The sequence below is a fragment of the Neodiprion virginianus genome, chromosome 1 (genome assembly GCF_021901495.1).
Source record: "Neodiprion virginianus isolate iyNeoVirg1 chromosome 1, iyNeoVirg1.1, whole genome shotgun sequence".
Classification (NCBI taxonomy): domain Eukaryota; kingdom Metazoa; phylum Arthropoda; class Insecta; order Hymenoptera; family Diprionidae; genus Neodiprion; species Neodiprion virginianus.
Genome location: NC_060877.1, coordinates 32,617,098 through 32,641,942, shown reverse-complemented (window position 1 = coordinate 32,641,942; position 24,845 = coordinate 32,617,098). Strand labels below are relative to the sequence as shown.

The 24,845-nt window shown below is 44.2% G+C and overlaps 5 protein-coding genes across 5 annotated transcripts; 4 read left to right on the top strand and 1 right to left on the bottom strand.

Annotated features, from left to right (window-relative positions):
- The first annotated feature begins 4,796 nt into the window (after nt 1-4,796).
- LOC124310535 (endocuticle structural glycoprotein SgAbd-2-like) lies at nt 4,797-6,113 on the top strand. Its single transcript, XM_046774588.1, has 2 exons — nt 4,797-4,952; nt 5,425-6,113. Exons 1-2 carry the CDS (start codon nt 4,911-4,913, stop codon nt 5,803-5,805), a joined length of 423 nt encoding a protein of 140 aa, XP_046630544.1. The 5' UTR covers nt 4,797-4,910; the 3' UTR covers nt 5,806-6,113.
- A 3,452-nt stretch (nt 6,114-9,565) lies between these two features.
- Nucleotides 9,566-10,632, bottom strand: LOC124310539 (larval cuticle protein LCP-17-like). Its single transcript, XM_046774593.1, has 2 exons — nt 10,571-10,632; nt 9,566-10,032 (listed from the first exon to the last, which is right to left on the bottom strand). Exons 1-2 carry the CDS (start codon nt 10,583-10,585, stop codon nt 9,673-9,675), a joined length of 375 nt encoding a protein of 124 aa, XP_046630549.1. The 5' UTR covers nt 10,586-10,632; the 3' UTR covers nt 9,566-9,672.
- Nucleotides 10,633-14,685: 4,053 nt separating this feature from the next.
- LOC124310537 (endocuticle structural glycoprotein SgAbd-1-like) lies at nt 14,686-23,544 on the top strand. The gene is made up of 4 exons (XM_046774591.1): nt 14,686-14,691; nt 17,338-17,341; nt 22,722-22,752; nt 23,064-23,544. The coding sequence occupies exons 3-4, from the start codon at nt 22,741-22,743 to the stop codon at nt 23,460-23,462; spliced, it is 411 nt and encodes a 136-aa protein (XP_046630547.1). The 5' UTR covers nt 14,686-14,691; nt 17,338-17,341; nt 22,722-22,740; the 3' UTR covers nt 23,463-23,544.
- On the top strand, nt 15,292-17,262 carry LOC124310532 (pupal cuticle protein Edg-78E-like). The gene is made up of 3 exons (XM_046774586.1): nt 15,292-15,314; nt 16,628-16,652; nt 16,797-17,262. Exons 2-3 carry the CDS (start codon nt 16,641-16,643, stop codon nt 17,190-17,192), a joined length of 408 nt encoding a protein of 135 aa, XP_046630542.1. The 5' UTR covers nt 15,292-15,314; nt 16,628-16,640; the 3' UTR covers nt 17,193-17,262.
- Nucleotides 20,016-21,333, top strand: LOC124310538 (endocuticle structural glycoprotein SgAbd-1-like). Its single transcript, XM_046774592.1, has 2 exons — nt 20,016-20,144; nt 20,694-21,333. Exons 1-2 carry the CDS (start codon nt 20,130-20,132, stop codon nt 21,072-21,074), a joined length of 396 nt encoding a protein of 131 aa, XP_046630548.1. The 5' UTR covers nt 20,016-20,129; the 3' UTR covers nt 21,075-21,333.
- Nucleotides 23,545-24,845: the final 1,301 nt, after the last annotated feature.

Genomic DNA, 24,845 nt, shown 5'->3' with positions numbered 1-24,845 from the left:
CTTGGATTGTCTGACATCGATGCACACCGAGTGCATGCGGGGATCGGATAAGAGTTTCAAAGCCGCCCGTTTCGGTCGTTCATCCAAAAGTCAGCCGTAAGTTTCGCGGTTGCGTTAGTCGGGCCACCGGCTGAGAAAAGAGCCTGCGAATTGCAAAAGCGATGAACGATGCGATTGCCGGGCGACCCTTTTTCATCCTGCACCGTCGAACTTCGTATTTCGCTGTCAGGCCGATAATTATTCACCGTTTGCACACGCGACTGACATTTTTTTCGCGTCTTTTGCTCCCGCGGACTTCTGTAGAAATTTCACGCCTGATTGGTATATGCGGGATGTAAATTAGCAAATCGGGAGACTTCGGGATACTTTTTTTTCTTCTTCTCTGTGAAATACAGAATGTTGAAGTTCCGGGGATAATTTTTGAGGAATTCTTGGTTTTTTGTTTTTTTTTATTAAGACAAGGTTTAATCTCACTCGCTCATTCAAATGATCAACAACAGTCGGTCGGATGACGGAGGCTGAGATGCTGGATAACACGCATCGGGATATTTACGAGCTACTGACGTCACGGCGCAGATCATGACCGAGTCATTAAAACTAGCAAATTACGTTTGCTGATTGCCCAGCAACGCATAGCTGGCTGAGTATATTTACAGATTATCGGTCTTTAGGATCAGGATTTCCAGCAACGTCCCGTAGGAGCGTATTTCTTACCGACGTGATTGCGCGTCTTCTCATCTGGCAGATCGAGAGAAGACATTCGGAGAGGTGATTTGGACATCGGAATTCCAGCTCTGTTTCAAAATCTACGCGACTACAATCTTTCGACGTTATTAGATAGCCGGTCGTTTTTTTCTTTTCTCTTGTTTTGCATCTCGGTTATATTATTATACTTCTTGCATGGCTTGTTTACACCCAGTTTTTATCTACGTATTTATGGATATTACCGCGATTGTATTATTCGCAATCAATAACATTTTGCGTGACTTTGACTACTGATCATCATTATTGCCAGGCGCGCATACGATCATCGTCTTTTATAATTACAATAATCGAATCATGGCTCAACTACAATGGTGTTTTACTACTTTTATTTCTACGTCGTATTTACTGCACAGCTATCTGCGCAACATCTTTTTTTTTTCCTCAATTCTATTTGCCTATTTTGTACGATCTCATCGTATACATTATGGCGTTTCTATTCCTTGAAATCGAGACTTGCTTACAAATATCCATAGTTTCGTAGCTTCAGACCCGATCCGTTGATCGAAGATGTGGAAGGCTATTAATATCACTGATGGAGTTCTTTCTGCGTTTCATGATGTTCGAGCGATATGCCGGCGACAACTACAAGAAAAACCGCTAATTAATCTCTCCTTATTTACATTCCAAAAGTTCCTGGAAACAATCTGTCGTGCTTGCGAAAACTCGTAAGTCAGTAAGTAAATGCGGTAATTATATTTATTACTAACAGAAAAAACATGCGATAAACGGCAAAACACAATTTTTGATCACGTCTCGTATTTTGAAGTGTTGGATTTTTTAATATTCGGTAAAAAATTGAGTTGCCTTGTTATTCCTTGGCGTCAATTGACTGCCGAAAACGTTCATTAAATTTTTTAGCAAAGCGAATTCAATCAAAAATCGTACTTGTTTTTATTATTGTCATAGAGATCCATTATTAGCGCATACCTTGGCGATTTGCTAATCATTTGCATTGCGGCAAGATCATTTTTACACAAGGTATGAGGTAGTTACTTTGATCAACCTGTTTGGGTGCATTGCAATAATCCATCTACCCATGACGTAGAATGTGATTGGTGAAACTCAGGCGTGAATTATGATGATAAATTTCTGTTAAAAGGTTTTTATGATTGCGTAAGTGTTTTCGCAAAACAAAAAAAAAAAAAAAAAAAAAAAAACAACAGAAATGCTACACATGTGTAGTCACAGGTTATTCATATCGATTTCCAAGATTAAGTAGAAAGACACGAATTCTTTCATAGGGGGACAATTCACGAAAAAAAATCCCGGAAGTTACTAATTTCTTCTCGCGGTTTCGTTGGCGTCAAAAATAGTCAAGATTTCCTGGATCCTCGTGCGCATCGAAATCAAATAGAATTTGTTTGAAACATCGTGATAGGGAAGCAAACGATGAGGAACCTCGTTGATTTAAGCCGAGCTATAAAAACTAGATAAGTCGAAGTTGCGCTGCATAAGGCAGAAACATGTGTTCCGTGTTGTATATTTGCCTTTGCAGGCCTCGCTGCGCGGCGTGCGTTTCGCATAAATCCAAGTCACCGCGGGATAATAACGAGTAAATGTCCCATGCCGATTGTTGGGCCCTCGGAAATTCAGAGCGCGTAGAGACAAGCCAAGGTTCCACAAATTCGGTACATGGCTGAATCGTTAAAGATATATGTAATATAATGGCTGGTTCTGAAGTGAAGAAAAAAAGAAAAGAGGCAAAGAAAAAAAAAAAAAAAAAAACAGAGGAGAAGATAAAATGAAGACTCCTGACTGCAAAGTATCGGGAATGGCAACGAGATCGGATCGAGGAGCTGGGTCAATGGAACGGCGAACGTATAATACCAGCGTCGTTCAGAATTCCGCCAACGATTCTAGCAATTTTTGTCAAGAATTAGATACGCGCTGAATGTGAAATACTCGAAAATCTTGCATCGCCTTGAAATGATTAGATTTAGTCGTAAATCGCCGATTCAACATTTCTGTTAGAGATGGCCACTAAGCTAAAAATAATCGGTGCATCGATTAATCGAGATCGAAAAAATAATTGCGAGGAAAAATAATCGTGTCGGTCGATTAATCGGGTATGAAAAATAATTGATTGGACTCGATTAGTTGGGAAAAGATAATCGATTATTGTTCGTCATTCCTAATTGCTATTACAGTTGGCCACCTAATCGTCTCGGTTAGCTCATAGCTAAAAACGAATATTCATTCACTTCACCCGGATAACTGTTTTCCTTAAACTATGCTAGCATATATCAATTCTTACAGGTGAAGCGAAAGTAAAAATTCTAAGTACCCGTTCACCTTGCTGACAAGAATTAATCGTGGAGCTGATTGATTTTTTCAAGATTTAACAAAAAATCGGAATGAATAGCGTGTACTGCATGTAATTCGTTGTAACAACGATGTACCGACATCGTAATTCATTGGATGCATTTTTCGGGATCGTCGAGTGAATAAAACATTACCAAGATATTGATGTCGAGTATATTTTTTGTTACGCGACTATCACGGTATAGGCGTATGGAAATTCATGTGCCTAATTACGATTACTTTCGACTGAACGAACGAGGCAAAAATATCTTAGACTGAGTTACGACGGTCTCTGGCTGTGATTTTCAAAATCCGTGCGTGACGTTTGTATTTGAACAAGACCGAAGGTCGTTGATTTTTGTTTGAATATAGGGAACTGATTGTTCTGTTTTCACGGGTAGCTGTCCGTATAGTTGCTGAGAAACGTCCTTCGCGTGCGGTCTTCCTAGATCTGGAAACAAGACGCATGTATCAATTATTAACTCGTTAGATTATCTGACCGCAAGGAATGGTAATTCCCGAAATCCCATGGCAAAGGTGTCGATTTGGAATGATAATTTCCTGGATACACGATTCGAGTTATTCTCGGCGAAACCCATTAATTTCAAGGTGATAATTTGATCAACCGCCTGATCGAAATAACGAGAATCAAGGTTGAATAAAATTTTTCATGAATCGAGTAAAAAAATTGAGCATGGATTTCGAATCCTACCATTACTTATCAGATCTTCTCATAATTACTGTTTTATTTTTTTTCACTTTACTCTATGGCTGAATCGAATAACTGGTAAGAAAGAAATTATTTTTATGGTCGAAGAAAAAAGAAGGTTTACTGCAAATTTGCGGCAAGGATACTTATAACTAAATTCTACTAGGATAACGATGCCGCGGTGATGAGGAGTAATTTCGAGTAATCGATTGTCTAGTGCGTGAACGAAGACATACGAGAAGAATTCCTAAACTTTCCCCGGAAGATTTTAACTTCCCTGTTCGCGTCTGCGGTACGTCTGTCGTCGTAGACAAGCGCGTTGTGTTCATATGTAACGCACACCGTAATGCGTCGAGCAAAAATTATTGAAAAAAAAATATGACGAGCCGCGTGTGAAACGATACAGCCCGAAGCAGAGTCGATAATAACCGTGCGTTTCGCATCGTCTCATCACGGTGTAAGGCATACCCTAGCTGACCGATTATTGTTTATGACCCGAAGCTTGACACCGGTTCGCACGTAGAGCGTGGACGTGGCAAACGCCGGGAGAGAGATGAGTCGCGATTTCATAATAGTCGAGGAATACGCCATAAAATATGACGAATCGTCGTCGTGCCGTTGCGTAACCGGCTGACCAGAGGCCGGCATTTATGCCGATAATAGGTCCAGCAGGAGCTCCGAGATCGGTGGAACGCTCGGTATTGTGGTCTACGTGTCAAGAGCACAATGCGATTACACACGTCGCCCGTCGAAGGGGACAAGGAACCGTCGACAACCTGCGTCAAAGGTGGCATCGAAGGATTCCGACGAGACGTCGTCGTCGATCCGAGGAGGAGCCAAGCGAACGCGCCACCTGTGAAACACCCAGACAGATATACATTCGGACCTGCCACGCTGGCGACAGCTTCTTTGCTTTGGCCGTTTCGCAACACAACAGCGTTATACGGCCGTGCAATGTATACGCGTATTTGCATGGCGTGCCGAAGTGGAAGAAGAAGAAGAAGAAGAAGAAGAAGAAGAAGCTGGAGTAGAAGTCAATACTCGTCTTTGACAACCCCCACCTGACGGGACCGGAGGGGGGCCATTTGCGACAGGAGGTTTCGGCGTCCCTATAAAGGTGAGTCCTCCGACGAAGATGTCAACGAGACGAGGTACGAAGCCAGCAATGAACACTTTGGTGAGTGGACACAGTGTGGAAAGCGTTCGCGAAGCGGCCGATTGTCTCTCGGGTTTAGCCACGTGGCTCTACCGAGCACCGGTTTCGGTACATCTGGACCCTCCCCTTTCTTTTATCTCCATTAAATCCGGATCCAAATCAAAATGGTGATATTATAACAACTATCGTGAGATCGGTGCAGAGCGGTGGTGCGAGAAGTTTCGTGAACCCAATCGGTACAATATCGATTTGATCGCTAGAATTTCAGTCACGAAGTCTAGACGGACCAAGTGTCCAATGGAATAGAATAGCGTCAGGCCGATCTCGCAGGTCAGTTGCTATAACGACTTATCACGGTAACGGCAGCCTCGCGAATGATTCATCGCGGAACCAAACAGAGATCGTTATCTTGATAGAGGGCTCCACGTCCGCGGTACCCGGTCTAAATTTCACCGATCATTCGCCGATCTCATACCGATTTTTCGTCTTGCAGATCCTGACCTTCTTCGCCCTGGCGGCAGCCGCCGTAGCCGCTCCTCTGGATCAGCAGCCCCCTGTGCCAATCGTCAACCAGTTTCTGGACGGACCGAATCCCGACGGCTCCTACAGCTACGGTTTCGAGGCTGGGAACGGCATCAAGGTCCAGGAACAGGGACAGCTGGAGAACGCCGGTACACCGGAAGAGGCCGAGTCAGTTCAGGGCAGCTACAGCTACCCGAGCGAAGACGGCAACCTGATCACCCTGACCTACGTCGCTGGTAAGGACGGCTTCCAGCCGCAGGGTGCGCACCTTCCCCAGGCACCGCCGATCCCTGAGGCGATCCTGAAGGCGCTCGAATGGATCGCTGCTCATCCCGAGGAGGACAACTTGTAGTGTGGGGTTGGCTCCTGGAGCGCTCGATCAGAACTGGTTGATTACGTAGCTGCACTTACCTCTCGGCCAGTTCCACCGTCGACGTGTTCAAACGTTTTATAAGTTCGGCGCCACGTCGCTTCGCCGGAAGGGCTCGGTGCTCGAGGTGCATCTTCATCGGCACTCGAACAGCGAGCACTTTTGGCATCGGGCGTGACGCCATCGGCTCAAATCATTACGTATGCAAACATGGCTGCCATGCTCTGTGTGTTTAATGAAATCTGTACTTTTTTAAGCAATTTGTAAATAAAGAAACGGTTCCGCTTCAACGATGGAATTCTCTTACACGTACCTGCGGTGTATACGTAGGTAGATAACAGGCGTGCGTTTACCCACCGTCAACAAAACGCCTTCGTCTGAGTTCTGCGATTCCAAATGATTTTAAAATATCAGCGCACCGTGAGATGTTACGTCATCCGCGGTAACTTGTCTCCCGTATGTTATGACAAAATTGTTCCAAGCCAAAGCCGAGCCGGGGAATATCTTGTCGAACAAATTTCAATTCATTAGCATAGATCGTTATAATATCACGCATTACGCAAGGGAAACACGAGGTAGGTACCTAAATGTTACCTTCGTTATTTGAAAAATATCTTTAAGGACGTCGGCCGCGATTTATACGAACCTTTCAATTATTTCATGAATTATTCCCGCTCACGATGTGCTCATCGTAATCATCCTTGGCATTTGGCATTCTTGTGTCACATTGTTGTTCCATCAACCGCAATGTGTTAAAGATACACGTCTCCTTATCTTCTCGTCACGGTTCCATCCCAATGTTAAAGATAGGACTTGCGATTAGTCTGATAAATAATAATAAACGTTATATATCTAACACGAGCTGCAAGTTACAGTTATTGAGGTATTGTTCACTCGAGTATCGCTTCTGTTGCTGTTTGAACGCGGTAAATATGAATGAGAAATGTCTTGAATCCTGAAGAGAGTCTCTCGAGAGGTGGATTCCTGCAAAATCATGAGTTATTCTCTAGCATAACGAAACCGATACCAGCTACGTGCAGACGACTGTAGATAGAAGCTTTTACTTTCACGCGGGAGACTCTTTAATAGCCACGAATTAAAGATTGGAGTCAATCGGTCAAAGAATTTAACCGACCCGCGCAATCCAGCGATTATCTTGAACGCGTATAATACACACGAAGATAGGTACACGCGGCGTTTGTCGCAACTTCGAACTCCCGAGCTGGATATCTCCGTAAAGACCTTTCGGCAATCACCGGCTCGTTTTCACTTTCGTTCATGTGTCAATCGAGAACTTCGGCGCGGTGATCACTTGTCGATAATACGTATAATCTGGCCGGCTTGTCAAACGCTAACGTGACGTTGGGATCAGATATATCTAGCGGTACGTAATCGCAGCCTTGTGTGCCCAGGGTTCTCGGTGCCCTCGATAAGCTGTTCGGCTCTGATACGAGTTCAATTTTCCTCGAAGCAAGATTCGGGCGAAGCCGCGAAGCTTCGACGGCGGAAAAAAATCGTCATATTCATCACCATCCTTCAGGAAATTACCGGATGTCTTCTTTTCGCACTTTACACAGTCCTGGACGCCGACTGGAATGTGCAAAATCACGCGGGAGAGTCGCTTACGATACAGCGTCGAATAAAAAAACACAAGCTGCAAAGCTCTGAAAATGTGTCGCATTTGAACGGGTTAATCGCATATTCAACCAGTTTGCGCAACGTTTGATTTCTCGAATATTTTTTCGACAAAAATTTACATTTCTTCCAACGCCAATGTCGACTCGGTTGGCGGTATCAGCGAGTGTTTCCGGATTCGAGTTGTACCTGAAATAAATAGTATGGCCCCTGCGTTTTATCCAAGATAAAAATAAGAACCGAATCGAAAGTGCAGCGCATACATATCCAGCTCACCCGTGGTTTTAAATAATTTCACGAATTCGCGTCGCGTATAGCGTGCTAAAGTAATCGCTAACCCATACTCGGAAGTACATATAATGTCCAATAACGAGTTATCCCCGAGTATGTAAGTCCTTTCTTTTCCTCCCGCGAGGAGTGCAGGCACAAAGGTTATTAGGCCGGTGACTCCGGTTGCGCAACAGCGAGAGAAGATCCTCAAGCACAATCAGGCCATGGAGGGAAGTCAAAGTAGCCAGAGCGTCTAATTATGCCAAAGGGGCGGAGCGGATTCTTTCGTTCTTTTCTCTTCTTTTTCTTCTTCTATTCCGATCTTGGAATGAGGCTTGCAGCCGAGCAAGAGAGAGAGAGAGAGATGGAGAAAGTTTAGTTTCCTGATCCTGCGCCCTCGTCCAGAATGCGAGTTTCCTTGTCACGACGTCTTGAAATTGGCCGATCTATCTCTGGATTATAATCGATGAGAACGAGGACCGGAGTAATTTGATATGTCAAAACACTGTCCCGGTTTCTTGTATGAAATAATGGAGCTGTAATAATATGCTCGTAGGAATGATCCTGGAGAGAATCCATCAAGAGGATCGTTTATGTTTTAGTTCCAGTCTAGGCTCACTTGAGGCCGAGAATAATTTATTGCTCGTACACGAAGTGAAATAATACGCAAATGTTTTCACTCGATTTTTGAACGTTTCCCACGACGGTGAGATTTTTTCCCGTAACGCCATGAGACCGCACGGTGCATTTTATGGGTACGCTCGAAATCACGCGCGGATAATTATAAGCATACTCGTCGTTTTACGGCACGTCGTTCAAATCGTTGAGAAAAATCAGAGCCTTATTTTTATCAGAAACATATCTTGGCCAATGACACGAAGGGACATAAATCGCGAGGAGGATGAACCGGCGATACCACTTCGATAAATCACCAAGTTTCGAAAGTGCATCTTTCAGCATTATAAAATGAGCATCGGTCAGCGCGATGTGTCGCAATTAAAATTTAATGCACCGCTTATCGTCGTTGCTCGAGGATGCAGTCTTTAAGACATAATTGCCGCACCAGGTGCAGGTAGAAAATTAATATGATAAATTCAAGCGTGCATCAGTTGCCACCCGATAAGGTAACTTCGGGTGTAATAACGGTCACGATCGTCTCTCAGTCAACGAACCCGACTTTCTTCTGGCACTCGAAGGAAGACGATCCGATTACCTTCGGCTTAAATTTCTCACGACAATCAACTCGAATAAGTCGTAGAACTTGATCCGCGGCATAGTAAAATAATTTACGAGACATCGCCGGGCGACCGATTGGCCGGAGAGATTCCGAATGGCCGATTTCGTTATCGACATCTAGCAGCTACGTATTCGATCGTTAATTCCGCAGTGAGCATCCGAGGATCCGAATCGCCGAGGAATTCAACTTGTCGACGGAGTTTCGGCGTCGATATCTCGACGTTCACCAAGTTAACTCCGGCGAACCCGAGGTCGGTAACTAAGCCTAAACACCCGTCGAATTTCGTCGTATCGAACCACCTGTTGGACGAGCAAATTAGCGGACGCGTTTCCGAAGCCGATTCTCTCTTTCGAGAGAGTCGATCATCTCCCGTATATATTACGAAAAAGTTGAAAGTCCGAACCTGATACCGAGATCTCGGAGCTTATTTGTCGTATTAATTTGCATCGAACTGGAAAAATTCACAAACGTGGATGAAATCTTCGTCGACTGAGAGAAACGAGATTCGAATTGTGTACCGTATGTAAGTTTGAATATTCGAAAATCGAATTAACCGGGATTCTGCAGCTTTTTCAAATCGTTTAAGAAAATATAACAGGATTGAAATGTAGAGTAAAATTTATTCGAATTTATCAATTTTTATACGTATGTATATATAACGTGTATATTATTACATCATCCAGCCAAAATCTGTTTGGCTGGCGAAATCAAGGCTTGCTGACGGGCTCTTTGTAGGGGTGTTCCTCGATGTACTTGAGGGCGCGGACCACGGTGTCTGGGACAGCAGGGATGGACGATCCTTGAGCAACGAATCCGTGCTGGCCAGCCTTCCATTTCACATCGACGGGATTGCCATTAGGGTCGACGTAGTGATATTCTCCCCGCATTTCCCCGTCAGCGTCGCTCTCCACCTTGGTGGCGATGCCGTTTTGCGTCTCGAAATCGAAGTTCCAATCTCCTTCAGGACGTGCGTCCTGGTTATACTTCAGGATTTCGATAACGGGCTTTTGGTTTACGACGTGGGAAACGTCGGCCACGCAGGCGCCGGCGAATAAGACGGTGAATACCTGAAAATAAGACAATCACTCGTTATTGCGATACGACGAAAATCAAAAAACTAGCGCGCAACGTCACGTTTCGGAACTATGATTAGTGGGAAAAAAGTCGTACTGCACGGGGTTTAGCTTTTCGTTGTTACTGGGTTCGAAAAGACACTAATCTGTGTTGGTGAAACAGCGTTTCTTATTTCAACCCTAAAAATCACAACTCGTTTAATATATCCACAAATAAATTGTTCGATTCAAGTCACATTCGCACCGCCCGCGACAAACTCGGTCAGCCTGAGATTCGCTGAAGTCTATAAAACGTCACCGCGATGATCAGAGAATAAAGTTACGCGGCAATGGTACTTCTGCGACAGTAATGAGAAATTTCACGAAATTTTGAACCAGCACAAAACAGATTATACAGACGAGACGATTGTTTTTCAACGAAATCGCGTTTCACATTTGAAGTTTGAGCGAAGAATTAACGCGGCTGGAACGATCGTCGGAAAATGGTGACTGCGCTGACGGTTTAGTGTCACGTTATAAGCGAAGGGCTTACCAGTAAAGCGTTCATGATGGGACAGAGGATGAACCTGATCTGACTGCATCAGCTTCCCCTCGAGCTTATATAGCAAACCGATCGCCCCCTCGGACAAAGCCTTCCACAAATTTGAAACTCACGGTGTGTGTCCATGCATGTGAGTCTAGCCATAAAATGTCACGCATGCACCTCGTAGGCCTACCAAACTGGTTTGCCGTTGGGTGCAGGGTAATGAATACAGAGCATCTATTTTTTTTCGGTGTACTCGGAGGACAAGCTCTGTCGTAACGCCGACTGGTATTCGTAATCTGTCGAACTATTCCTACTTCAGATACGCGTTACGTCCACCCCACCCTTGGACAGCTCCGGGCGGTTATTTCGTCACCACCGGAATGCGAGACAAGTATTATTTTATTGGCCGTTTTTTTCCTTACATCTTGGGACTCTGTTTCTCATCGGAGCTATTTCGAATAGCGATACCTATTCAGTTTCCTATTAATTACCCCCGGTTAGTCCGGAGACAAAATAAAACAAAAACTTCGACTATGCATTGAAATACCAAAAGCGCATTATCGACGTGCGGCCATCCGTTGAATGCTTTATGCATGCACGATTTAGTACCGGCTTAAAAGCTAACCAGTTTCGTCTGATTATTAGTCAGTTTTTTTACCGTAAGTCTCATCTCACTGTATGAAAAATTTTTGTCCTGCTTCAGGCATAAATTATATGTTGTAATCAAAATTTGAATTTTAAAAATTATTGGATGTATGTATCCTGTAAATTTGTTTTACTCTCTTTTCTCGAATAGTCAAATGTTGACCTTTTAACCTTGAAATTATTCCACGTGCTTGTGGCAGTGCAAAATTATCGTTGTGTGATTGGCTCTTCGATCGTTGCTTATTTTTTAAAACCGAACGAGCAGAGGTCCGTTTAAAGTTTCAAATTTGATGTTTTACCATTTTTTTCCCAACCGACTGTACCCTTTTATTACTTTCGTTTACTCTGAACTAATTCGAAAGACGTTCCAAAACAAGTCAGCGGAAATAGAAGATAATCTCTTTCACTGTATATTTCATACTCATCGGTGTTTCTTTCGTTATTAGAAAATTCTGTAATTTGACAAAGCGGAATGACAAAGATCGCAAGGATTTCAACAAATCAATATATCACACACCGAAAGTAAAAGCTGCACCAATGACATTTCAATTACCTGTACGAAGAAATCTCTTCGAATGCCGAGGGTACACCTATATATCAACAGAAATTTTGGTAGCTGCAGAATGCAGAGAATCATGAGACGAAAACGACGCAATTATTCGAAACGACTAAGTAGGCGCAAAATTTCTCGTCAACTTTGATTACAAAGTATTACTCTTCAATGAAATGCCTGCCTCGTAGGTCAATATCTCGAAAACGAAAGTTGAATTACGTGTCTTACACATTCACCAGGCGAGTAGGTAAGTGCCGTGTAAATATCGTCGGTGATGGTGGAGAAGATGATGGGGCGAGGGGCGGGGGGGGGGGGATTTAATTGACTCCTGGAATAAACTACCGTATCTTCTCGCCGGTATTGCAGGCTGCTTCGTTTAGGGAGAATCGCAGATGCTCCTCGAGTCTGTGCCAATCTTCGAGTGCGAATTAGCGATCGCGGAATCAGAAGGCCACGTATTCGGGGTCCAGGTATTCCCGTTGCGATATTATTTTACCTGGCAATTTACGCGAGCCAAGCTGCTGCGAGAATTGAGAATCGTCTAATACCGGGGGGCATTTTTCGTTCCAGATAATTAAAAGTTGCGCAGTTTTCTCACGCCTGTGTGAGCAGAGTTATTTACCGCCCGATCCTTCGGCTCGGACTCTGACAGACGCCCGAGTCGTACGATATCGTTGTGTAAGTGCCAAAAAGACTCCGTACATGCACCTTTTCATGTTCTCTCTCGCCTCGATCTGATCTTTATTCAACACGAAAGTGCCGACAGGGCCTATTGCGGAAATGGAACGAAAATTTTTCGTTTTCGTATTAGGCTAATGATTGGACTTAATTACCGCTTAACGCTGGCGAAATTGGGCCTGATTGCAGGCGGCTAAGACACGCCAACCTTTGTACTGATATATTGTACAGAATTCGGAGCGAGTGTAAAAGATACATTTGGATACAGGTATTCACGGATTTCGTTTCGGTTAGCGATGGGGATTGAATTTCGTGGGATCGAAGGCCCTGAAATTTCAAAAAATTCGCCGTACAGACAATACAGCGTTGTGAATTTGATTCTATACGTAATAGTAACGCGTAGACGTCGGCAAGGTCGGAACGTGCAAATGGTTTAGAGTTACGCAGATTGGGTAACCGAGACTGATAATCGAGAAAGACACGAACTGATCGTACCCTTATTATGTATTAGCGACGAGTATAAGGTGTACGGTTCGCAATATCGCGCAGATGATCTGCGAGATCATCGTGGGCTAATGGTATTGTGTTACTGGCAGAACGAGTAACGCGAGTTAATCTTCGATCAGCCGGGCTGCGACTTGACTGTCGGCGGAGAGATACCTTGTTTGAAACGCATTTCCCCCGACGTCGAGGCGTCGTTGTGACCTAAGGGTTCGAAATTGGAGAGGCGAGTCTTGGTCCAGTCGGAATCTGCATTTAAAATTGATACCACAATTTGCCTTTCCTAATCTTTTAGGGGGGGGGGGGGGGGCATTGGTAATCTAAATCCAGAATTCATCGGGGTATTTGTTTTTGTCAAATAACTCGCCCATTTTCAATTCTTCACTAAAAATGGTCGTAACTAAGTCCGCAGGAAATTTAATTCTCTATATCTTTGATTGTCATCATTTTTTGTGAATGACCGATATTTTCCGACTCAAACCATAAATTCAAGACGGCGGCCGAAGCTATCGCAGAATCTGGCTGAAATTTTGGACTTAGACAAGCAATGACCCCCCCTAAAATATTGGAAAAGGAAAATTGTGGTATCGAAATATTGCACTTTCAGATTTTCTTTTTGTACGTAATAATTAGGCTATCTCGCATTCCAGTACTGCAACCCCGGGTACCAGAACGGTGGTTATTTCACGAGCCAGCACGAGGTCGCGAAGTGATCTCACAATCAGTTAGGTACCGCAGGTAAATGTCAAGTGGGAAAAAGCCGACCTGTGGCAAGCGGGCAGCCGCTACATGTTTAGTAACGAAGTTATGGGTACGTGGGCTCATCGATGGATGGATGGATGGATGGACGGACCGACGGACGGATGGCGTCGCGGCGGTGCTGATCGGCCGTTTTTTACGCCTCAGGCCCGAGGGTAGCCTGCAGAGACGAGGTTCGCGCGAAGATGAGACCGTGGTAAGTTTACGCGAGTGGGGAATAAAAACGGCCAAGGACGACCTTGACATATAAAAGTAGAAGATTCTAGCCGGCAGCGCCAAGAAGCTGCTCGCGCGAGGCGTCGCGATGTAAACGAGCCGAATTTGAATTCATACTTTCATTTACAAGACCCGACGAACACGCTGTCGCGATGCGTGGGTCAAATTGCCAGTAAAACCCTTCTCCCAAGGTGGGGCAAACTGCGCGGTCAGAGAGCTCGTCGTATTATTTCTAATTCACACCTAACCCGCAATTAGCACAATGCAATGTGCAAAAGTTGCGTCACTTCAAATCACCCTAAAACATCCCCTCCCTCGCTTTCTTTCACGCCAGTGAAATTGGCCAAGGACAAGACGACGGTGCCTTCGGGTGGCGGCATGCAGAGAATGTCGAAGGTTGAGTGATGCTTTAGGATTGCACGAGGATTGTTTTTCAGCAAACTTTTTCCTCGCATTCTTCAACCGCGGTTCGATATTCTGCGCAAAAGGTTTGGAAAGGATATAATGGTTACGCATTGTATCGCCCGATCCGGAAAGTCCTTGGCCCATCATACCGCACCGGTCTTTTTTATCCAAGAGGATTCTGACTTTCGCTCAAAATCTTTTTGTTTCACGCGATCATTTTCAGGGATTGTTTTAAAGAATAAGTATCTTTCGTCGCGATTGGCTCGCAGGTAGGAAGAAGGTTTACGGTGTGTGTGAAACTCAGGGTAACGATTATACTCACCGGAGTATCGGAGAACCAATAATTCTATGCCGTGAATCAGTCGTGTGCGTGTATTATCTTACAGCGAAGAAACAATTGGCGATCGAACACATGATTATCTGATCTTCGCGAGACTCGGCGTCTGTAAGTCTGGACCCTGCCAGATGAAAACAACACTTCAACTTGCTTGCAGTCGCAATTACTTATACTGGACTACAAAATGACCCGAACAATTACGCGTAACTCTTAGCTTGGGCAACAAGGTCTGACCGTCGTACCCCAGGATATCTGTATCTGTAATTTTTCGATAAACAAGTCTTAATGCTCAGCGAATAATTATGCTGTTGACTTAAACTGCAGGCGTTATGCAGACTTGGATAATCGTTATACAAAGCCCGAGCATCTGGTCATGTTGAGATCTGGATATCAGTTTCGTGTTCGTCGGGTATTTCACCTAGCATTTTCTGGCTTGTTGAAGGGGCGAGCGAAAGCCAAGTAAAGCGTGTCGATTCTTTGATATAGGAGGCAAGCCTCTTGTAGCAAAATACGTGTGTATCGGTTTAGCTTATTTCAATAAACGGCTTGTGAGTTGCTAAGCCTATGGAAGACGAACAAGCCTCCTGTTCAGCTCTTTGGAAGTTACGCTTCAAACTCACATCTCGTAGGACTGGATTTCCGACATGTGCGTCCTTGTCAGGATTTACAACGCAGACGGCTCCAAACAGCATGTAGTGAACAAGATTTATCTAACGAGTGTGATCGCTGGTTCGAAGCCGGCGAATTGGGACTCTACTCAAGACGAAGATAACTGTATCCGATTGCTATGGGCTGAAATACTAACCAAGGGTTTCGCGATAATGGTGCAGCACTGTGAGCACTTGGGTCTGAAATTGCAACACTCCGGAATTCGACAGGGTTTGTCCAGTGATATTTGAATCGAATTTGCAGGCGGGGGCAAATGTCATGCATTCTACCGAATGAAACAATGGACAAAAAAAAAAAAAATAAGAAATGTCAACCGCGCAACAGAATTTTCTCGCGCAGGCTATCGCAAAAAGGTCTTCAATCTTTGCATAACTCATGATGTGAAAATGATCCAATAGGGTCGATGTTGGGATTCGTACTCTCGAAGCCTCCGTAGACTCAAGTCGTCAAAGTGTAAGAACTTCGACGATTGTTCACTCAGTAATTTGACAATGGCAATTAACTATCGATGTCTATAAGCGACAGCAGTTTTCAACCTAAAATATATCATCACGGTTTAATGTTTGTGGTTGAGTGTAGTTGCGTGGCTAGTTAAAAATAAGAATATAATTTGAAAAACGACTCAGAACGACATTCTCAAGCAAATTCTGTTCATTAAATTCCTTGAGAAGCGATTACGTCGAACATAATTTAACGTTAAATCAGTCGGCATGCTATTATATCGGCCTCGTGTGACACTTCGTGATTCTAAAATAGCAGTCTGGCGTACACGTCGAAAGAAACTTTGATGTTTGAAGTTTATCACAACTCGTTTGGCCATTACAGTGTGAATACCAACACGAAGTAACCGCTGTATCGGTATTCGAATATTTCGAATACTACTCTGGGGTCTGAATTTTTGCATAAATTCTGTTTATTACTCGTCGACTAGCTATATAAAAACGATGAACTTTTCGAAAACTTGTACCTCGATTATCTAAGAAAATACAAATGCAGCTAGAATTATACTAACTTGGCAGATCTTGCAAGATTGTTTGTGTGTGATACCGTCAAGGTATCCCAAATATTCATATTTATAGGCAATCGGCGAGTGGAGACGAAGATCTTAGATTTGTACGAGCAAATCTAGTCGCTGATTAGAATTTTTGGAACTGACATTACTGTTAAGCTTGTGGGCAGGTTTTCGTTTTTTATTTTTCCAAGAGAATGTCTGACATTTGCCCCTCCATCACCGAGTATACGAGAGGATGACTATAAAAGTCCTGTCGAAATCCGTATCGAAATACAGAGCATTATACAGCCGAACTGTCAACATGAATTCCGCTGTAAGTTCACTTTCGGTATTCGGCTTCGTCATAACTACGCCAAGTCCCGGCTTGGCACGTGACTGCAATTTCTAACGCAGCTAGATCCGATATTTTTCACGTCGTGAATAACCATTATTAATATACGATTTTTCTCGTTTACAGCTGTTTGTCGTCATGCTCTTCGGAGCCGCCTGCGCCGCCGGCCTCGAGAAGGACGCGCCCATCGAGAGTCAAGTTCTGGAGACCGATATTGACGGTGGTTTCAGAAATGCCTGGTCCGGCAACGGCATCTCCGTGCAAGAACTCGGCTCTGTCAAGCCTGGCCCCGACAACACCCTCGTCCAGGTTATCCAGGGGGAGTATTCGTACACGGCTCCGGACGGCTCGGTCATTAAGACCTTGGTCTACGCCGACGAGAACGGCTCCAGAGTCGAAGGTGCTCACTTGCCAGTCGCCCCACCAGCCCCTGAACTTCCCCCCTACATCGCCAGGGCTCTCGAATGGGCCAAGGCTCATCCCTACAAGGAGGAGGCTGAGCTCAAGAAGTCTTACGCATGAGTTGTACGTTGGTTAAAACCTAATTTAACCACTTCGATTTTTCAATAAAGAGAATATGCTTTTCAATTTACCCAATTATCGTATTTTTTTCCATCAGACCTTCAACCCAATATATATTTCCTTCCTGAGCATATCACATAGTGAGTCTTGCTCGATAATTGTAAGTCGATTATCGGTAATATGTTTGACGCAAATCAGGGATTATAACAATTTCATTCGAGTAATGGGCTATAAATGTTTAGTTCACATTCCGAAACGATCACGATTAGTTTAATTGAGCTGTTAACAACTTCAGTCATCAGTCCGTCTCTAAAGGTCAAAAAATAAAGGTTATACAACGAATTCAAACCAAAATGCCTATGTGCCGTAGCTCTACGTATGCATTATAAAGCAATGCGGTGTAAGAGCTCGTTCGATCGAACTCTATCTTCCGGATCTTCGTCCTTCAGAAGTCATCGCGAGACAGAGGAGGCTTCGAAGCAAGAACTTGGCGCCATATAAAAAGTTCAGATCTACGCCTGCAACAAACAGCTATGATGAAAAATTGGCATTCCGATAAGCTGTAGAACTGGAAGTGTAAATCCTGCGTTATAACCCGTTGGCCTTGTTTGTTGGTCTACCCTAACCGTTAGATGCCACATCGCCCATAGGAATTTGCAACCATGAAGAATTATCTTTACATTACACTTGAAGAAAAATGCATTCAACGTTGGTTGGTAATTCACGACCGGAACCGAGCACGTGAAGGACATCGTTGGAATTCGATTTCCATTTTCGAACTCTCTTAAAAAAAATTTCCCTTACATCTCTCTACGGTAAGATCGTTTACGAGTGATAGCAGGAAAGGTTCAACCATTGTTTGGCAGACGTTCCGTCCGTCGGTTTTGCAACGATATTTGATCATGGTTATAGTACTATACATTATACTTACCGCGTACTTATTCGAGGATGCGATTAACATACCTACGCTGCGATTGCATCAGCGAATGTCGGTGTGCTATCGAAGCGGCAGCAGCGGTGTATCTTTGCGCATTTTGTATGCCCTGCGTCCCGACGCCGACGCCAACGCCGAATGAAAGTGACAATGAAATAGACACGACCGTAAACCATTCGTGCAGAGTAGGTGCTGTTTATGTAACCGAGGCGATGGATCACGCCGCGAAACTTTGCTGATTACTCAGATAATCTTTCCTCACTTTATCTGCCGATCGAAATCATCCTGCCTTTGGCGATATATCTATAATACGGACAATCGATAATCCCATATTCAAGACGGTCTAACGATGCAGTGAGATTACAACGATCTCGTCGAATCAAAACGAAAGAAGAAAAAAAAGAAAAATGGCGATGTGCTGGAATCTAATTGAATAGTAGTATTGATTCGATTTTTATAAATGCCGTCCGCACAGTCACGTAACTCGTTATTGCTGTAACTGATTGCCAATCTGACCACTTCTAACTGCGTTTGTAGAAAATTATGATAAATACGTACTGCGGTAAACGATCATGCCGGCAAAATAAAAAGAGCCAATTAAATAGTCAAGAACACGAAGAAGCAAGCTTTTAATCGACTACGCACATCACGTACATAGCTTCGGTCAAGATGAGTCGTTGAATTGAAAAATGTCAAATTGTTCACGACTAATTAGCAGCTAAACATCGAGAATAAATTTCGTTCATTCAATATATAATTTTAGGGAGTAATTCTTACCTGGTCTGATGCAGTGTACCAAATATTTAACATAACAGGGACGAACATCAGAATTTACCCGGTATTTGGAGGTGAAAAGTATAAACTGTCATGAAATGACGAGTTTTCAATCTATCAACTCGATCCTTGGCTGAAATGAGGTTCACGCTCCAAAAGCTGAAGGTCCTGAGTCACCGGCCGGTTGAAACAGCCTGATAGAGACAAAATGTGCAAATAAATTCTGACGATGTAAGGATAACCACAAGAACGCGAGACGTTGCCCAACTTTAGTACGGGGCTTGAAGAAAAAAATTTTTCTCTGAGATAGATTTATAGTGTTTAGCAAGCGACTGTGAGGAAGGAATTTTGTTTGTCTGACAATAAGTCTTGCGTGAATGTGTTCAAAAGCTGGGTTCAAACGTATATCTGAAGTATGCTTTGAGAGTCAGTAGCTCCGTAGGATACGATGCTAATTTTGAATACAATAGCGCCGTGAACCCCCCAGATTCACGAATGAATTCTTCCTCCTCGCAAGCGCCTTTTGAGAACAGGCGCTCTGTTTCCAAGCTCGAGCGAAGCTGAAATTTCTACGGCTTTGAACCCGTTTCAGTTGAACGGAACGACACGTTGATATGAAAATAATGTATATCACCCAGGAATCGCTCGACGCCTAGACGCCGCGGAAGAATCCGATGCATCGGCGCTCTGTGGCGTGCGGACGGTTGGCCAGAAGAAGAATATACAGGAATGATTGAAAAGAGAAAAATTGCAGTGGCAAATAAATGTCGATAGAAAAGTATTTATATATGACAATTGAGTAAGCCTTCCTTATTGGAGACCCGATGACATTTAACGACTCATACGACGTACGGCGATCTCTGGAGGTTCGTACCTCCGTATCTCCGCATCCCCTCGTCGCAGTTTCCATGTCTCGGTGTTTCAACGTCGTGTGTTGTTCGTCGTCTTCCATGTGTGGAGGCACCTAACGATACCAACACGTCTGTCATCGGCTTCCATCTTCGCACACTTTCGACACTCGTATGCAAGCGATGCCTGGTGTGCCCTTGTTGGTACTTGGGACGAGACGCGCGCGTGTTCGTGTGTATGGATTATTCATGCGTAAGTCAAAGTGCAGGTGGTGTTAAGCCGTATGCCGACTTTGGTGTTGGTGATGCCTTCGGGGGTATAAATATGCCGACGGCCTGGCTGCTTGACAAACACTTGCTGTTGGCGATTACGGCTGCATCATGTACACGGCATTGGTAAGCGAAGAGACACTGTCTTCGGGACTCATTGTCTTTTAGACGATCCTCGCAGTCTTTTCGGTGCCGCGTCTCGCGCTTGGTTCAACAGTGCTGAATTGGATTATTCATTTCGGACTCCGAGCGGTCGGGAACTGTATTCGACAATGCGAACATCTCGAAGTTGGTTGTAATATATCTGTGGTGTCATCGAGTGCAGACGATCTCGTCACGATTTGACGATTTGACTTCCGGTTAAAGGATCCGGGTGTCGTCGCGCTCCTCCGCGAGGTGCCTCGCGCCAGATGAAATTTCGTCCCATAACAAAATACGACCGAACGGGCATTGGTCGACAATCGATAAATCACCGGGAACACTCACGTTGTCCTTTCGAAGCTTTGACGAACAAAGATTTACTCTCGGCCGTCCATCCGACGGTGATTTGTTACCCCAGGAATCGATGTATCCTCTAGCCGCGATGATCCGTCGCGGTGTCGTTTTGCGCTATCCGTTATAAAACTCCGCGACAGCGAAACGGTGACGTAATCTAATCCCCCCTTTCTCCTCCAGGTAACACTTCTCGCCCTGACGGCTTGCGCCTTGGCGCGACCCGCCGACGAGCCGATCGCCATCGTCGCCCAAACTCAGGATGGACCGAACCCCGACGGTTCCTACAAGTGGAGCTACGAATCGGCGAACGGAATCAAGGCCGAGGAGGAAGGCTCCGTGGTGAACGCCGGCGCCGAGAACGAGAGCACTGCCGTCCAGGGTGGATACAGCTACACCGGCGAAGACGGCGTCGTAATTTCTCTGACCTACAAAGCTGGGGAGGAGGGCTTCCAGCCGGAGGGTGCGCACATCCCGACCGCCCCGCCAATTCCCGAGGCCATCCAGAAGGCCCTCGAGTGGAACGCGGCCCACCCTTCGAAAGAAGACGAGAACCAAGTTTGATCCTGATCCACCCTAGACCTGACCCAGCGAGTTCCCGTCCACCCAGAGCCACCCCCAGTGCCTACGATATACTAACATTGGTTTAAATGTTGTACATATTTATTATTTTTACTGCATACACATATGCATATATACACACAAACACACACACACACACACTCCACGTGATAATATAAAAACAAAAGAGTCAATGCAAAAGCACAGCCAATTGTCTGTATGATAAAGAACAAAAAAAATGTATTAAAAATTGTAAACTATACTTTGTGGATTTCATGTTATTATTTAGCCTGCGGATCTTTTATCTAACCTACGATTCACCGGGCACAGTGCTTCTTTACGCTCGATGCCAACTGGTGCACCGCATGTTTCAAACGATTAATCGCTTCGCGGAACATGTAATTAAATGAGCGAACGTTGACCCGACCACGGTCAATTCTAGGGTAAGCGTTAGAGCCAGTGAATGAGCGATGAAATACTATGAGAACCGTTAATCGAGATCCTTTGAGAAGGTTCCTCGACAAGCGTACAAAGCGCCAAGGTCTTTACTCCAATGGCAAGGACCAGGCGGAAAATCGAACCTGTTATCTATCGACTCGAAGCTTTTATGACTCGGTTTAATGTGCTCAATGGTATTTACATACTTTCGTTAACGTGAAATAGTAAAGATTGTTCGAATCTTGAATAATTTCAAATTTGCTAGACGGACGAGAAGCTTATTTTAGCTCCGTCAGTATAATATCATCAATGTTGTCTGGGTGACGATTAACTGAATTATGCGCCTCCGTATAGACGGGGCAACATGTATTACCAGTTTTACGTTTTAATTTGTGATTTGTAGATTTTTGATAATGTCAACGAGTTCTGCAGGACTCATGTTCGCCATCCCATATATCTTTGCCGTGGCATCCTTTGCATTTCTGTATCGCGCCATGACCTTTTGCAGTGATGCGTATTTATACAAATTTTTTTCTCAATGATTTATGTCATTGCATCACTCAAAATAAATATCACGATGAAGTTTGCAGATGTTAGGATCGAATGTAGGAAATATTTATCTCTTTTTTTTTTAAAATGTCAGATGCTGGAATTTTTCGAATTTGTGTACCTCCTTGACGGTTTTTTCCGATATTATATTCTCGTTGTTCATACGCTAGCATTCACGATTGATAATTAATTTCAAGATCGTTATTAGAAAGGCGTTGCGCTTATTTACGCTACATCTGAAGTCAATACGAAATAAAATCTGTAAGATTATTGACTATCATTACTTATACCGTTATGAATTCTGACTTGATGTATTCAAAACAGTTCCTTTGATTTCCGTGTTCTTCTTTTAATTTACGTTCAAACGTGTAAATCCATACGAACAGTTTGAAGGCGATAAGTTTTTCATAAGCGGTAACTTACGTATGTAAATGGATTTCAACGACGAGGTTCCATCGCTCTCGCTTCAATGCGAGAGTCAGAATTTCATACTTATACGGCAATCGAATTAATTTCGGCAAGCAGTATGCTTTCGCAAGACCCGATAAACCTAGAATATTTTCGCTGACCTTTGGTTACGTTAAACAACGTGCATTCCAAATTCTCAAGATAGGTGGGTATATAAGCAATTTTAGATTCGAGTTTAGCACAGTTAATCCTGAGCAGTTCTCCCAGCTTCATCATGAACACTCTTGTACGTTGTGAATGGATTACGAGCGGTGCTTACTCACCGTGATATAACATATACATAATATACGATCAGTTGCAGTGAAATTGTTGTAGATATAATCCGCTGTTCTCGTCAAACAATTTTCGTATAAATAATCTATAGCAAAAAATATCTTCACCGGGAAATTAAGTTGGATAAATTGATCGCTGAATCGAGAAAACTTCGCGTCAAATCCCACCCCTCGAAATTTATTGACTAAATTGCGCAGCTGAACGACCCAAATTAACCCTGATTGGCTATAGGCAACCGATTAAAACCGTTTATTAAACTTCCAGATCTTCGTCACGATGCTCTTCGGAGCCGCCTTCGCAGCTTCTGGACTCGACAAGGACGCGCCCATCGAGAGTCAAGTTCTGGAGACCGATATTGGGGGTGCTTTCAGAAATGCCTGGTCCGGCAACGGCATCTCCGTGCAAGAACTCGGCTCTGCCAAGGCCGGCCCCGACAACACCCTCGTCCAGGTTATCCAGGGGGAGTATTCGTACACGGCTCCCGACGGCACGAACATTAGGGCCTTGTACATCGCCGACGAGAACGGCTCCAGAGTCGAAGGTGCTCACTTGCCAGTCGCCCCACCAGCCCCTGAACTTCCCCCCTACATCGCCAGGGCTCTCGAATGGGCCAAGGCTCATCCCTACAACGAGGAGGCCGAGCTCAAGAAGACTTACCAATGAGTTCAACCCGTCTTCCACTAACCATGGACGACCGTTAGTTTGTATGTTGATAAATAAAGCGCAGTATCTGCCTGTTCCATAACACTTTGGTAACCATTTCACGCAGTCTTTACACTCCTACAAATCTAAGATCCTCGTGTCCCTTTCATGATGGTCCGAAGTCGTCGTCTATGGATGATGAGGACGTATCCGACCGTTGGAAACACGCGATGTTCAGTATCAAGTGGTATCTCGCAAACGTTGCACGACTTCGAACTATCGTGAACCCGTAATGGCTTAAGGATAGCTTACCGTTCCTAGGTCTGAGCGTGGGTGCGAATTAAGGACAAGGTCTTTTGCGAGGATGAGAAAACGGCTCACGTGTTCCAGCCAACTGCTTAGGAAAACCCATTGGCTTTCGTTGTATTGTACCGAGATCGAATTAGGTGATTTCACAGTTTCGTGTTCTTTTATTTCTTCAAAGTAAGTAAGAACGTCGAAGCTTCTCAGGTCGATAATTGCACGTTGCGCGTTGGATGGAAAAAAAGAGAGATGAGATTTTCATTTCTGGCCGATATTTAAGAATGTTATGCCAGGTGAGTGTTTTCAAGCATGTTTGGTACGTCAAGGATAATGAATGATGACTATCGCAAGACCCGATTTGCGTATGCCAGAAGGAGGTCATGCGGTTGGCTGTACGAGGAAGATCCTACGTTGCCTTTAGTTGCTAGTTACAAGAGGTGCTAAGACTACCGGCAGAGCCACGTATACGTTCACCTTCGCTTTTACTAACACGTGCGTCCGGCACCTGAAGAGGATCTCTTGCAGGCACCGCAGCCTGTACTTTCATGCACAACCCGCGTACACTCTTCGGCCGCAGAGCTATTAGCGAAACTTTCGCAGTATGGTAATTGCGAAATCCTCTTTACAGGAGATCAAAAGCGATCTTCGACCTCAATTCCAAATCAATGTAACGCCTTTGGTGCACGTGCCGCCATTTTTACTTTTCTTATTTTCACGTCTCTCTGTTATTATTGTTGTTGTTATTATTATTATTTTTCCTACTCTAGCGTCATAAGTTTGAGTTATGTCAAGTGGGTGAATAATCTCCCATTCATAACACTTTGAGGATTAAAGTAGTGACCGCAATCATGCAATCAAACCGATGCCAAATTGACTAACGAATTCGCGCCTCGGGCGGATCGGTAAGCGGAGAAGCAATTAATAGTTGTCCAGATCCTGCACGAATCTTTCAATTTTCAAATGGAGGAATAAACAGAGTTTGTACCATTGATTAATAAACATGCGTAGTTTGAATTTTATTTTTACCGCGATCACCGCGGCTTCTATGCGAATTTTTATTCGGTTAATTATTCAATTATTGGCTAGTAATATTTCACGTAG

What these genes read in the sequence shown, in the direction of transcription:
- LOC124310535 (XM_046774588.1), top strand. Translation starts at nt 4,911, where the DNA reads ATGTCAACGAGACGAGGTACGAAGCCAGCAATGAACACTTTG. An exon ending in AGCCAGCAATGAACACTTTG is followed by an intron (nt 4,953 to 5,424) that starts GTGAGTGGACAC and finishes TTCGTCTTGCAG; the next exon opens with ATCCTGACCTTCTTCGCCCT.